Source organism: Schistocerca serialis, chromosome 4, assembly GCF_023864345.2.
Source record: "Schistocerca serialis cubense isolate TAMUIC-IGC-003099 chromosome 4, iqSchSeri2.2, whole genome shotgun sequence".
Lineage (NCBI taxonomy): Eukaryota > Metazoa > Arthropoda > Insecta > Orthoptera > Acrididae > Schistocerca > Schistocerca serialis.
Window position 1 is genome coordinate 284,765,750 of NC_064641.1, and position 15,975 is coordinate 284,781,724.

Genomic DNA, 15,975 nt, shown 5'->3' on the forward strand with positions numbered 1-15,975 from the left:
ACGAAGAATGTCCAGATAGCGTGATGCAGTAATCGTTTCGGATCTGAAAAATGGGCCAATGATTCCTTTGGAAGAAATGGTGGCCCAGACCAGTACTTTTTGAGGATGCAGGGACGATAGGACTGCAGCATAGGGCTTTTCGGTTCCCCATATGCGCCAGTTCTGTTTATTGACGAAGCCATCCAGGTAAAAATAAGCTTCGTCAGTAAACCAAATGCTGCCCACATGCATATCGCCGTCATCAATCCTGTGCACTATATCGTTAGCGAATGTCTCTCGTGCAGCAATGGTAGCGGCGCTGAGGGGTTACCACGTTTGAATTTTGTATGGATAGAGGTGTAAACTCTGGCGCATGAGACGATACGTGGACGTTGGCGTCATTTGGACCGCAGCTGCAACACGGCGAACGGAAACCCGAGGCCGCTGTTGGATCACCTGCTGCACTAGCTGCGCGTTGCCCTCTGTGGTTGCCGTACGCGGTCGCCCTACCTTTCCAGCACGTTCATCCATCACGTTCCCAGTCCGTTGAAATTTTTCAAACAGATCCTTTATTGTATCGCTTTTCGGTCCTTTGGTTACATTAAACCTCCGTTGAAAACTTCGTCTTGTTGCAACAACACTGTGTTCTAGGCGGTGGAATTCCAACACCAGAAAAATCCTCTGTTCTAAGGAATAAATCATGTTGTCTGCAGCACACTTGCACGTTGTGAACAGCACACGCTTACAGCAGAAAGACGACGTACAGAATGGCGCACCCACAGACTGCGTTGTCTTCTATATCTTTCACATCACTTGCAGTGCCATCTGTTGTTGAAAATTGTAACTACTGTAATTTCGAAAGTTTGTCTGCCTGAAAATGTACTGTTGTCCCAAGCATATTGCAACAAACGGTGTATTTCTATCGCTGCTCGTTTAGTTTTTATTGCCGTTTCAAATATACTGGTCATTTTTGAAACACCCTGTAACAGCAGACAGGTTCCTTGCTGACAAAAACCGTATCACTGAGCGAACCTCACACACAGCTGGCGAGTTGACAGTCTTAAACACTTTGAAAGCACAGAACCGTACCATACAGGTTAGCTACAGAGCTGAAACTGAGCACAGTTGTTCCCGAGGCATGCCGGTACATGACGCATGTGCTCGTTGCGGTTTGCGCGTGACCTACTAGTGTCTACAACAAAACGGATCTTACTTAAAAAACATGCCTCATATACACACAGCAATAAGCAAATATAAATAATCTTCAGTATGCTTGACCTGTTACACATATACAACTAATATACTGGAACATAAATTTCTTCATTTATCACTACTATATCACCTGTCAATATACGGCCTCAACTCATTCACATTCCGGAGACCAAATAGGTTTTTTCTTCTCTCTACTACCTGTTTCTCCATTCCCTGTCATTGCCGCTATGCCCATTCCTAGTACTTGACCACTTGTTCACATTGCCATTGAAATTATTTCCATAATTGTTACCCTTATTATGATTTCTACCTTGCTTGCGTTCTACCAGTTTTTGGTTTAGAACACAGTGGCCTGTCCATGTTCTCAACAAAATTCAAAAACTCTTGCACTGAATCAGTTAGGGCTGTGTATTAGATCCCATTGCAAGTTTCCTGGCATCCTTCTTTTTAGTGTTGATATTTTTGGTAGTACCCCTAATGCTCAATCTAAATGTATTAGCACACTGAGTTCCCTCACACAGAATTCTTTCATAGTTTCTGTACTGCTTCTGTAATTTGGCCCATTTAAGAAGTCATTTTTCAACCTTAATTGCTTGGCCTAGCCCCAACATTTATGCAAGAACATTGCTTCAGATTTCTTATAGTCTACAAATTCCTCAGCATGTTGGTTAGCCCAAGTCTGAGCTGGTCCTTCCAGCTGTCCGTTTACAAATTTATTTTTCCCTCCCCACTCATCCATGTTACAAAGCTATCTTTGCACATAGCCAAGAAATGTACTGCATGGTACCTATTTTTACCACTGAATGGCTTTATATTGCTACCAAATGCCTTGGGACAACCTATTCATACCTGCTTGCCCAGCTGCTACATAACTTATGGTATCTCCAAGTTCAGTTTTTAAACCTCCAATTTCAGATTTTATACTTGCATCTAGTTCAAATCTAATATTTTCCAAGGAAACAGTTGAATCCCTGACGAGCCTACCCAATTGCAATGATACCTATGGTTAGCGGTAACTACTTCTGCTAGCAATGGAGCAGAGGGTGAATGTACAACCTGTTAAATGACTCAACTGCACAGGGGTTCGTTCCACACCATTGCTTTATGCGCTTACATAAGTGATTAATGATTATTGATGTGACCTATGAGGTCAGTCAGTGAAATACTGAGATATAAGAGTAAACTGAGCAATGGAATCATGATATGATGATATTAATGCACATTTAGCACATATTAGAATTATTGTTGCTTTAGTCATAGAAAATTGGTTTGCTATGAGTAATGGTACTACACACAATGGTCCAATTGAATCTAAAATAGTTTAAGCACAGTGGTTGCGGGCAGTGAACAGTTCATTACATCACAGTCACTGTAAATTGCACTATGTTCACAGCTCACAAAATTATAAACTGAAGATTAGCTTCTGAACATTCGTATAGTCATGATCCTACCACAGAATTACAATACCCCCAGGCTGTTCTAGCCTCCCTTATTCGCACGCCTCCCAAAACACCAAATACAATGATCTCTCCCCTGTGTCTCTGTCCTCCGTTTTGTCACATGATACACTGCTCTAGTCAAATTAACATCCATATACTTGAGCATCATTCGTCTAGAAACACTTTTCACATTTCATAGATACTTAAATGAAATACATTACACAGTTCTGTATACACTTATTCTATCACATACTATTACATTTCCTCATTACAATTATTTTTATTTTAATATATTTCATGAAATGGAACAGCAATCACTTGTCAATACAACTACATTAGTCTTCCTTGCCCGTTTTACATTATGTTATTCAAATACTTCTACAATTATTAATACATAAATTTATTCTTAAATAAATGTAGGAAAATAAATATCAGTACAAATTACCCACAAAGAGGCTAATAGCATTATGTATTTGTGGATGACTGTTTTAGGTGCACAGCTTCACATGTTATGTCAGTGGTGTCTAGTCTGCCACTGTATCTTCCCCAGTGACATCACAGTATTCATCTTTTGGATCAGCAGCTCTCATCCTTATATCACAGTAGTTAGCCATGACTGACACAGTTTTGCATGGTGTCTGGGATTCACCCCCTTTGAAACCAATTTAGATGACCATGTTCCTTGCCATTGTTCCCAGCAGGGGATGGCAATTTTCAATTCGTACAGCTGATCTGTATTTGCAAAACAGTCAATGGTTGTTCCAATACTTCAACTTCACAAGTGGTCGGGAAAAGTTTCTTTGGAGGAATAAAATGAAACTCTGTGACTAGTTTTACACAAAGTGAAGTTTAGGTTAAGTCAGGCTGCACTGTATTCCATAGGTAGTCCTCCAAAATATCAAACAGTTGTTACTATTTCTTGTCCAACTTGTGGAGATCATTCATCAATGCAAACAAAAACAATGTGGTGTTACAGATTCCTACACAACAGTTCTCTGAATGATTTTGACTGCTTTATGTTATGCATCAAAACCTCTACAGTAATGGAGATGACAGATAACTCTGTTTTAAATTTCTGTCTTCACTATTTAACTCTCAAAATTTCATGACATGTCATTCAACTAATAACAAAGTTTTCTTGCATGACGTGTAACATGACGCTCAGTCCAAGCAACTTTGTATTGGACAAGCAGACGGGTTTCAAATTTCAAATTGTTCCCATATCTAAAAATGGTGACTGCAGTTTTGAAATAATAAGTAATTAATTAAATTGAATAATCTGGAAAGGAGGCAAGTTTTTCTCAGTCCTTATACTGAATTCTGTATCCAAATTCATGCTGTCATTAAAGCAACAGGATATTCTAATAGTAATGGTGATAGTGTATAATTACTGAAAACCTGGCAATTTTTAAACTGAAAGTATAGACCTATTAAATTGAATCATTTGCAGGTTATGTGAAAAAATAAATTTCAGGATAGCCTAACCTTCATGTCTTAAAAGCTATAACAGGCGACTAAAATGCTATTTTTTACCAAACAAAACTGTTGTATCTCTTTTAAAAAGAAGTGGTCAAAATGCAACTGTTTGGGGGAATCAGGTGACTGTTAAACAGATGGCTGAGAGCAGGGAGTGTTCTTGAGCAGTGGCCAGCAGTTACAGATTATGTTTTTTACTTTGTTCCATTACGTGATAAGAATTTACTAAATTCAGAGAATTACAAATGTATTGTGTAGTGAAATTTGTTGAGATCAAAGCAGAACTTAATTTTGTTCTAAATATTGCTGACATATATTGTCCATTAATAAAATTGTTTGAATCATCAGAGCCACTTATCCATGTTGTCTGTACTGAACTGAGAAATATTAGGAAAAGAATAGCAGGAAGAATTTGCAAACCTGTGTTCACATAAAATCCTTAATTGGGAAAGACAGGTATCCTGTATGTCACAAGATACAAAATCAGTACTTAGCATCTTACAATTACACATATCAAAAAAAGTTTTGCCTCACCCTGGTTCCCAGAACACGGCAGAGATACAGAGAGACAGAAACTATTAATGACATGCTTTGCTCAGGCCACCCAAGGGCTACTGCTGCAGTGGATCACCGCTACGTACGAATTATGACTTGGAGGAATCCTGAAATCAGTTCCACCATGTTGAATAATGCTTTTCGTGCAGCCACAGGACATCATGTTATGACTCAAACTACGCGCAATAGACTGCATGACGCGCAACTTCACTCCTGACGTCCATGGCGAGGTCCATCTTTGCAACTACAACACCATGCAGCATGGTACAGATGGGCCAACAACATGCCGAATTGACCCGCTCAGGATTGACATCAGATTCTCTTCACTGATGAGTGTCGCACATGCCTTCAACCAGACAATCCTCGGAGATGTGTTTGGAAGCAACCGGGTCAGTCTGAACGCCTTAGACACACTGTCCAGCGAGTGCAGCAAGGTGGAGGTTCCCTGCTGTTTTGGGGTGGTGTTATGTGGGGCCGACGTACATTGCTGGTGATCATGGCTGTAACGGCTTTATGATACGTGAATGCCATCCTCCTACAGATAGTGCAACCATATCAGCAACTTATTGGCGAGGCATTCACCTTCATGGTTGACAGTTTGCGCCCTCATCATCGTATCTTGTGACTAGAGTGGCCAGCATGTGCTTCAGACATAAAACCCTATCGAGGATGCCTGGTATAGATTGAAAAGGGCTGTTTATATAAGACATGACCCACAAACCACTCTGAGGGATCTATGCCGAATCACCATTGAGGAGTGGGACAATCTGGACCAACAGTGCCTTGATGAATTTGTGGCTAGTATGCCATGATGAATACAGACATGCATCAATGCAAGAGGACGTGCTATTGTGTATTAGAGGTACCGGTGTGTACAGCAGTCTGGATCACCACCTCTGAAGGTCTCGCTGTGTGGTGGTACAACATGCAATGTGTGGTTTTCATGAGCAATAAAATGGGCAGAAATGATGTTAAACAGTGTCATAATTTGGTAACTTACTACCTCATTTTCAGTGTCTCCAAGCAACAGAAGTAAAAGAGATTTCAAGGATGAATGACCTTACTAAAGCACTATTATTCACTGATGTGAAAGACCTAGTCATAAGAAATTAATGGCATGCACTAAAGGCAGAATTCTCTGCAACTAAACAGCCAGTGAGAATTGATTTTTAGTAGCGATATTGTGTATAGCAGAAATGAAGTGTACTGTTTTAAATATCTATCTCTTGGAACTTCGGTAAAATTGTGTTTATCTGTATCACATGGGAATAGTGATCTTGAGAGAGTTCTTTTGTGAGGAAAAATCATCTGTGTCAGTGTGTTTATTAAATGACAAGCTATTAATTCAAGATGTGTTGAAAGCTTACGACAGTGTAGCAGATGTACCAACTATGAAAGATTTACTTAAACTTGCCTATGGAGATCGAAGATTTATGAAAATTACCTCAAAGAAAAATGGAAGAGAAGTTGAAAGCTGAGGAAAAGAAAAAGAAGAAGCCAAACAAGCTCAAATAAAGTTTGGAAAACTTTCAAGTCTGAAAATTTCAGTTAAGAAACTTGAAGTGCAGATGAAGACAGTGTCGTGGGAGAGAAAAGAAACAAAACATTCTATTGATACTTTGCTTAAAGGAGCAAGACTGAGAAATGCAATTAAGAACAAAAACTTGGAAGGTGTCAGGGCAGCTTAAGAAATGATGGAAGGCATATTAAAATTATGCAAAAAGGAAGGGAACTTGAAAGCAGTGAAGGGAAAATTTGCAAGATTGTTCATAAATGAAAGTCAGATTTTATTGACTCCTTTTTTGTACAGAAGCCTAAATACAATGTAATGTTTAAGTCATTTTACTAACAGCATGCAATTTTATTTTCTATGTACTTTTCAATTTTTGAGTACACATTAAAATCTAATGAATAGTCTTGAAAATATGAACTGTACGAGTATGAATTGGTTGTTATGGTGCACAATAAATTTTTAAGCTTCTACAATTCCTACTATTTTTAAGTTTTATGCTACTGTTTTTAAAACTATTTTTCTGTCTTTGTTCTTTGGAGCTACCTTTTCTTACTTGCATCATTCTGCGGCAGCACTGTGTTTTCTATTGATACATGTTTCATGACACTGAGTGAACTGGTTGTGTAGAAGAAAGGCAGTTAACAGCTCAAAATTTTTCTGCAGCAGCAGCCATATGACATTAGGTGCTGGGTGAGGACTCCTCAAGGTTTTATGATGCATTAATCTTCAGTTATACACATCCATATTGCTCATTTGTTTTTTTTGTTTTTCATTTACACATTTTCCTTTAAGTTCTCATTGCTACTTTTTTATCTTTTGGAGCTTAGCGGAGAACTTTATCTGCCTGTCATCCATTCTCCAGGCTACATCCCTGCCCCCTCATATTTTATTTTGTTTGCAGTTACAATTATGTGTTCTGCTCCCATCTTTTCCTGTAACTATTTGTGTATTTTACTGACTCCTAGTAATCTGCAATAAACATATCTCCATTGCTCACTGAAGAAGCCTGAGTACTGGAATGGTTTTGCCATTAGAAGTTCAGTCCCACTACAAGGAGTCAAAACTGGTTATACACAGTGACTATAATCTTCCTGCTTTGGATCCACAGGAATCTTGGTTTTGAAAACACTATTTAGTTTGCCATCAGCACTCCAAGCCATTTCTACTCATCTGTTTGTATTTTGCTGTCTGTCCAGTCATTGTTTTCAACTGTCCTGAATATAAAACCTTATTAACTGGTTTTATGACTTCATTGTCAACATATAAAATTTCATTTTGCATTATCCAATTCTTAATGTAATTGTTATTCGGACCTATTTTCAAGCTTGCTGTATTAAGTTTTTCCATTAGTAGTTGAAGTTCATCTTCACTGCAAGCAAACGGTACAATGTTATCAGCAAAATGAAAGTGGTTCATGAATGTTCCATTAATATTCCATTAACACAAATTCCTTCTTTGTTTTCCTAAGTTAGGACGTGGAAAATTCCTTTAGAAGCACAGAAAATAATTTGGATGATATGGAATCTCCTTATCTGATTCCTCCTCAGTTTTACATTTCTTGTCACAAGAGACTGAAGCTACTATTTTGAAACAATGAACCCAGTTGCATTATTGCTTTCATGTTCACTGCTGCTTTTATATTTTGGTCTCCAATAGAATTTGACAACAAAATATGCTCTTTGATGCCATAAAACAAGTTTCATCTATCTTTTTTAATGTATGAACCAAAATCTGGCTCCTTAATTAAGCGCCCCCCCTTTTTCTTTCATGGCACATGCAATTGTGATGTTTTTTTGCAGAATATGAAATGGCTGTGTTCTGATAAAGGGGGTGGGGAGGTGGGGTGTCCACTTATGAAATGAATATTTGTACCTTTTCAAGTGAAATTGCACCTAACATAAGAATATTTAACCCTGACTTGCGCAAGGTTTCATACTGTATTTGTCTCTTACCTTCAACCCCCCCCCCCACCACCACCACACACACACACACACACACACACACACACACACACACACACACACACTCCTCCTAACCCTTCCCACCATACCTATTTCTTTTGGTAAGAAGACATGAAACTTCTTCGTATTTCAAAGATTTCACATGGTACAAGTGCTCTATAAAAATAATAATTCCATTCAAAAATTTGTAATACCATAAAATCTAAACTTTTTTACAATCTAAAAGACACAGATGGGTTGGTTAATACTTAACTTCAGGCAGTGCTATTCCCCAGACTAAGAAGGAGCCAATGATTATGAGAAGAATGGATAGCAAAGCTGACTGATTGTAGGAGAGCAAAGGTAGTACTGTACATCAGTAAGCACTGTCAGATACTAAAGAAGGCGATGAAAGGTAAAAGCTGATACAGAAATATAAAATAAACTGACAAATGAAATAAATAAAGTGTAAAAATTAAATAATATTAAAGAAAATATAAAAATAAGGTGTAAATATTATGTTTGGGTACCTCATCCACTGTTAAACTTTTAGCTCATTGTATGAAAAGAAAAATTCATTTGAGGAAACTAAAATTACAAGGAGACCGAATTGATCGCCATTACTTAACTTGAGGAGGCAAAACTCCAAGCACTGCTGAGATGGAAAATTTTGTTTCAGTTTTAAATGTCTTTTGCAACACCTGGAATTTCTCCTACTGAAGATAAGTTATAGACTAACGCCCCATCTACTTCTATTTTTTAGTTTCTTGTCTAACATTATTTGCAATCCTTTTAGTTCATTTCATACCTTGAATAGTTCTGTAAAAATGATATTGTAACATCACAGTAAATGATATGCTGCAACCATTAGCAAACATTTTATTGTTTAGTGAGATTGGTAAGAAGGTATATTTTGGAAGTGAAATGATAAGTTATATAGTCATCATATTGTATTATGCTACACAATAACAACATTCCAGTATAGATTCAGCCTTACATTTACAGCTGTATATATTTCTAATATTATAGCAAAGGATGCGCTTAGCGGAACAGGACTGGTTAAAACAGATTTAAGTAACGTATTCATATATGAGCCAAGCTAACATGGAAATTTTTATTCTATAGTTATTTTAGAATAGTCTATTGAGAAAAAGTACAAAAGCTGTCAACTAATTATTGTAATTAAAATAGCTGTCTGGGTTCCCTCACATTTACAGTGTGTTTTGTGATTTTTGTGTGCTACTGAATGTAGCTGTTGGGGAGGTACGGTCACATAAGAATCTCAAAGAAATTGTTGCTATATCTTCACATATAGTATTGTATGTTAGGGAACTTTAATTTTTTTAGCTTTATCTTTGAAATGCTGCATAAAACAAACATGAGGCGTTACATATTATTATGTTACAAAAGTTGTTGTTAGGCACATAGCTATTGTTATATTCATTTTCTTACTTTTCAGTGGTGAAGTTCTGCGATACGTTCATCAACAGAAGACAAAAAAAGACAGAGCTGTCGAAAAGAAAGATGCAAAGAAAACAAAATTATCTTTTATTCATACCACAACAGAAAATCAGGCTGTAAATGACATATATGCAGCACTTCTGAAGGGAGAAACCATCCCAAAACATATAATAACCAAAGCAATGAATGTTGACAGTGATGATAGTTCATCTGAATCTTTTTACTGATGTAATTAACATAAATAGCTGGGCCATAGTATTTTTGTGCTGTGCAGTGATGGCTTGTCTGATTAGTTTATTCTCTCTGTGGCCCAAGGTATAAAATAATATTTACTAATAATTTTACAAATGCTTTTTTTAGTTTTGGGAAGATAATGGTATTTTACATTTAATAAATATAACATTTTAAATAAAAATTAATTATGAAATTCTCTCTTCTTACTGCACTGTAGTTGTCTTATTGATTCATAATTCCCATCCCAGGCTGTTGACAGATTTGAAGTACTAATTGCTCCTTTGTTTTATTTATCCATACCGATAGCACTGTTAAGAAAGAAACCACCGAGCTACCAAACTCCTCTGTGGGCAGACATGATTTGAAGTACACTGCTGGCCACCGTAAATGCAACACCCTGAAGGAAGCATCCGAATCAAGTGATATTTACATCATGGGTTTGCAGCGATGAGATATGTAACTGATTAGAATTTCAGCGCAGATGCACATCACGCACGCCTGTGGCGCCACCTCATAGCGCCATTTAAGGCTTGACGATTTCGATGAGTGTACGTTCGGCACATGTGTTTACCTTGTGGTTGTTTCACAAGACGATCAGTTATGCCTCGTAGACAGCAGCGAACATCGTTTGATCAAGTATCCGAGTTCGACAGAGGAATGATAGTGGCTTACCAAGATTGTGGATTATCGCTAGTCGTGTTGGACCAAACCAAACAACGGTAATGCGGATATGTGACCGTTGGATGCAGGAGGGTACGACAGACCGACATGGTCGATCGCATTCACCTCGGTGCACCACTGCACGTGCTGATAGGCAAATTGTGCGCATGGCAGTGATGGATCGCTCAGTGACATCCCGAACCATAGCACAGCACATTGCGTCTGTAACTCATCATCCAGTGTCTGCGCGTACCATTCGATGCCGTTTACAGCAGAGTTGTCTGTCTGCAAGACGTCCATTGCTTCGTCTACCATTGATGCAGAACCACAGACGTCTCTGTCGCCAATGGTGTGATGACAGACCGATGTGGATGGCAGAATGGAATGACGTTGTCTTTACTGACGAGGCACGCTTCTGTCTGCAGCACCATGATGGTCGGATTCGAGTGTGGAGACACCGTGGAGAGAGGATGCTGGACAGCTGCATTATGCACCGCCACACTGGTCTTGCACCGGGTATTATGGTATGGGGCGGTATTGGATATTACTCTCGCACGCCTCTAGTACGCATTGCCGGTACTTTAAATAGCCGGCGCTACATATCCGAGGTGCTGGAGCCAGTTGTCCTTCCTTACCTTCAGGGCTCGGCCACAGCCATATTTCAACAGGATAATGTGCGACCACACGTGGCACGCATTGTCCAAAGGTTCTTCGTCAATAACCAGATTGAAGTGCTTCCCTGGCCGGCTCGCTCTCTGGATCTTTCGCCGATAGAAAACATGTGGTCCATGGTTGCTCAACGAGTGACCCAGATTACATCCCCAGCTGCCACACCAGATGATCTTTGGCAACGTGTGGAAGCTGCTTGGGCTGCTGTACCCCAGGAACACATCCAACGTCTCTTTGACTCAATGCCAAGACGTGTGGCAGCGGTGACCTCCAACAATGGCGGCTACTCTGGCTACTGATTCTGGCAGGAACCACATGTCACAGATGTCTGTAAACGTAATCATTTGATACTTGGTCAACATGTTATCTACAAAATAAATTTTGTTGTGCTACCTCTTGTCTTTCTTGGTGTTGCATTTACGGTGGCCAGCAGTGTACTAATTACTCCTTAGTTTTATTTATCCGTACCGATAGCACAGTTAAAAAAAACCCACTGAACTACCAAACTCCTCTGTGGGCAGACATGTTGTGGTGAAGGTGCATATGCATACATGCAAGTATGAAAAATGAGTGTAACTCCACAACCAGGTAAACAGAACTAGTCAATATCTTCTCCATCTCATTCAGAGGAGAGAGAGAGAGAGAGAGAGAGAGGAGAGCAACCTCTCAGTAAAAGTAAACAAAAAATTCTGAGCTCTTGGAACTTAGTCATGAGTCCAGCAAACTTGAATAATTAATTAAATTCTTTGATGACATACTGCTGATGTTATCACATTTTTCTTGAAGTCTGAAGGTATTCATCTGTCTCATATATTCTTATACCACATGGAACAGTTTTGTAGTGGTTGGTCCTCCCAAGGACCTTAATAATACCAAGAGGATATTGTGTACTCCATGTACATAGTTTCAAGTCTTTGAGTAGTCTGATGAATACTTCCCGCATTTGTGTCTCCCATTTCATCTTCGTACACTTCCTCTTTCCTTTCCATACTATTGTCTTCAAGTCTCTTTCTTAATTGAGCCCTTCTGTATATTCCTTCCATTTTTCAGCCATCCCTTTTTTCTTGGTGGTAACTGCCGCTTAATTCTCGGTGTTCTTGCAGCTGCTTATCTTCTCTCCTAAGCTTTTGTAATCTTCCTGTATGTGGCATTTACCATACCTACAGTTCTGCATGTTTCAACAGCTTTGCATCTCTCCTCTACACATTTGTGCTTTGTAGTTGTGCAGTGTCAGGCACTCACATTTTTAGGTGTATATTCCCTTTTGCCTGTGTTGATTGTTGCATTTTTATATTTTCTCCTTTCATCAGTTATATTAAGTATGTCATGTGTTAGCCAAGGATTCTTACTGGGCCTCGCCTTTTGCCTTGTTGTTCCTCTGCTGCCTTCACTATTCATCTCTCAAAGCTTCCTGTTCATTTTTTATAGTATTTCCTGCACTTACTTCAATCAGTTGTTACCTAATGCTACTTTAGAAAAACTCAACAACTTATGGTTGTTTCAACATATATCAGATCTGTTCAAAAAAATCTTGAAATATGGCCACAAAATCTTTCTACACTTACCTTTTACTTATTGTACATGGTCTCATTCAAAACACTCTCCTCCACAATTGATACACCAGTCACAATGCTGTTTTCACTTCTGGAATCAGTCTTGATATGCCTCTTGCTGGATTGTGCAAAGTGCTGTCTGCAAATTTTCTTTTATCTCATCTATCATTGCAATCTTTATCCTTACAACGGGGTTTTCAACTTTGGAACTAAAACAAAGTCCACAGGGGACAGGTGTGGAGAGTACGGAGGATGTGGCAGCTCATTGATTTTGTTTTTTAGCGATAGCCGCCCACCAACAGGAATGAAAGTGCAGGTGTACTATCGTGACACAAGAGCCATGAATTGTCTTGCCACATTTCAGGACATTTCCTTCTCTCATTTTCTCGCAGGCCTCGCAAGATGTCCTGATAGTACCATTGATTAACAATTGGTCCCTAAGGCACGAATTCATGATAAATTAATCCTTCAACATCAAAGAAAACTATCAGCATGGCTTTGACATTTGACAAGCCTTTTTTGTTCTCGGAGAACCTTTTCTGATCCATTGTGAAGACTGAACCTTGGTCTCAACTAATAACCATAGACCCACATTTCATCACCAGTTATGGTTCTCTTAAGGAACACAACATTCTCATTTGCACAATCCAAAAGCTGTTCACAGATTGTGAGGCAAAGGTCTAAAGGTTCTTTCTGGTCTTATGACTCAGAGCTGTGGGATGAACTTGGCAGCAACACAATGCATTCCAAGATACTGTGTCAGGATTTCGTGACAGGATCCAACCAAAATGTTACATTCTTTTGCAATCTCTTGGACAGTCAGTCTTCTATTGGCAGGCACAATTTCGTTGACATTCCTGACATGAGCATCACCAGTTGATGTCGAAGGGTGTCCTGAATGACAGTCAATCTTTAACTTTCATCTGGTCATTTTTAAACCGTGTGAACCATTTGTAGCACCAAATATAGCTTAAGCACTCATCACAGTAGGCAACCCGCATCATTAGGTGTGTCTCTGTAAAGGTTTTCTTGAGTTCCACGCAAAATTTAATACAGACGCATTACTTCTCTAACACTGCCCTCTTGAAATTTACGAACTCTGCAAAACAATGTTCTACTCAATACAGCTCAGAGAAATGACTAACAGACATACAATGATGAAACTTCTGCAGTTATGCATTAAACAAAGGCGTGTGCAGGGATGCCAACCACATTTCGCTCCAACACACCATTGGCGTGAAATTACAAATGTTCTGGGATTTGTTGAACAGACCTTGTAAAGGTCCAGTCTGCTTAATTTCCCTACCTTTATGCAATTTCTATGGCTTTAATCAGTATTTCATAGTTCATAAAAAAGATTCCATACATACTCCTTGAACTTGAACTTACACTCTTTCTGTAATGAACTCATCACTGATAAAGCATAAAACCTAATCTTTCTTCCCTCCTCCCTTCCTTCCCTGTTGTTGCTGTTGTTGTTGTTACCTTCAGACCAAAGACTGTGTAATGCAGCTCTTCACACTAGTTTATCCTGTGCTAGCCACCTCAGCTCTCAACAACCACTGCAGCCTTCACCCATTTCAACCAGCATAATGAGTTCATGCCTAGGTCTCCCTCTACAGTCCCTTCATCCCCCCACCTTCCAATCCACACTTCCATCCATTAACAAACTGATTATTCCTTGATGCCTCCAGAAGTGTCCTATCGACTGATTCGGTTGTACCATAAGTTTCTTTTCTCCTCAGTTCGATTCAGTACCACCTCATTAGTTAAACAATCTTACCCATCTAATCTTCAAGGTTCTTCTGTAGTGGTGTACTTCTAAAGTTTCTATCCTCACCTTGTCTTAACTGCTTATTGTCCACATTTCACATAGATACAAGAGCCAATACTAACATTGAGAGTAGCACCTGAGGCCGCAAATGTAGAAATCTTATTATTAATTGGTAACCTACAGAAATTAGTATGTTATGAGTCCCCACTAGAGTATCTATAGTAACAGGTTGATAAGTTGGCTACAGACCCCCAAGTACTGATTGTTATGTCAATGTCATTCAGAACACTTCGTGTTGACTGTTCTCTGTTTCAGACTGCAGTCACCTTCAGTGACCCCATAGTTGTGACACTGTAATTTCCTGATCAAGTGTTGTGTTGGATGTATGACTAGATCATTAATTGAGTAATAACTGATACAATAAAATGGAAAATGCATGAAGGTTCATTGTAAAGTACTGTTCCATGGTACATTTGAAATATTTTTGATTTTTGTTGTAAAAACTCTTTGTAATTACTTCTGTTATTGAATAGTTTCGTCTTGTACAATGTTAATAAACCTTTTGTAACTGAAACCATGTTGGTTGAACTTAATAATTTACAACATGTTATGGGGCCATCCCATGTCAAAATGAACAAATCATAGTTGTAGAAGAAGATTGACCCAATCCAGTTAGTGTTGCTAGAGGAAATTTTTTGTTGAAACAAGTTGTACAATAAGGGGAACCATCCTTAAGAACGTGGCTACTAATTGCAATTATGAAGTGAATACTAATATACTTGAAGGGCCTGGCAGCTGGGGAAAATGGAAATGGCATGTGTCTACAGTGCTTCATTGATAGGAACGTGAGAACATTATTAACAGTAGGTGTGAATGTGTGCTGTTGTCACAAGAACTGACAACTGAACAACAGGCAGTGTATGCAGAATGGCAAAAGGATGGTGAGAAAGCAACAAGTTTGATAGAAAGTGTGCTAAGCAGACCAGTTGCTTGAGTCGTGATGGCGTGCAGTAATGCTGAAGAAATACTGGACAAACTACTTGTACAGTTTGAAAGTAGCAGCACCCAATGTTTAAATTTGTTGATTGAAACCTGTTTTTGACCGAAGCGGGACTAAACAGAAGATATTAGCTGTATTATAATAATAAAAAATGGATATATATAATTAAAATGGAAAAATTAAAGGATAGTACAGTTGCATTATTATTAAATGTTTTGTGTGTACGAAATTGTGCTATTGTTCATTCACTTTACCTTGCGTCTTTTCTAACCATGCTTCCACATATGAGAGAGTGAGACAGAATCATGCACAAAGAAGTGAATGATGGTGTTTGTTCATTTATCTGCGCCTTACTGTGCATTCATAATTAATGTCTTTGCTGACACTTTTGGCTGGTTTTCGATTCTGTCATTAACACTGCTTCATTTTTTAATAAATTTTAACTTTACCATATCAGGGGGGTCTTTCACCATGTACCTACACAATTGCCCCCACACTGTACATTGACAT

General features: G+C 38.7%; 1 protein-coding gene across 5 annotated transcripts in view; it reads left to right on the forward strand.

Annotated features, from left to right (window-relative positions):
* Positions 1-15,559, forward strand: part of LOC126473876 (uncharacterized) — a 320,808-nt gene extending 305,249 nt beyond the window's left edge. For all 5 annotated transcript variants that reach the window (XM_050101208.1, XM_050101209.1, XM_050101211.1 and 2 more), the window contains 2 exons: positions 9,574-9,890; positions 14,781-15,559. In XM_050101208.1, the coding sequence (XP_049957165.1) occupies positions 9,574-9,802 (229 nt within the window). In that variant the 3' untranslated portion in view covers positions 9,803-9,890; positions 14,781-15,559. The remainder of the gene's footprint in view (positions 1-9,573; positions 9,891-14,780) is intronic.
* The last annotated feature ends 416 nt before the right edge of the window (positions 15,560-15,975 follow it).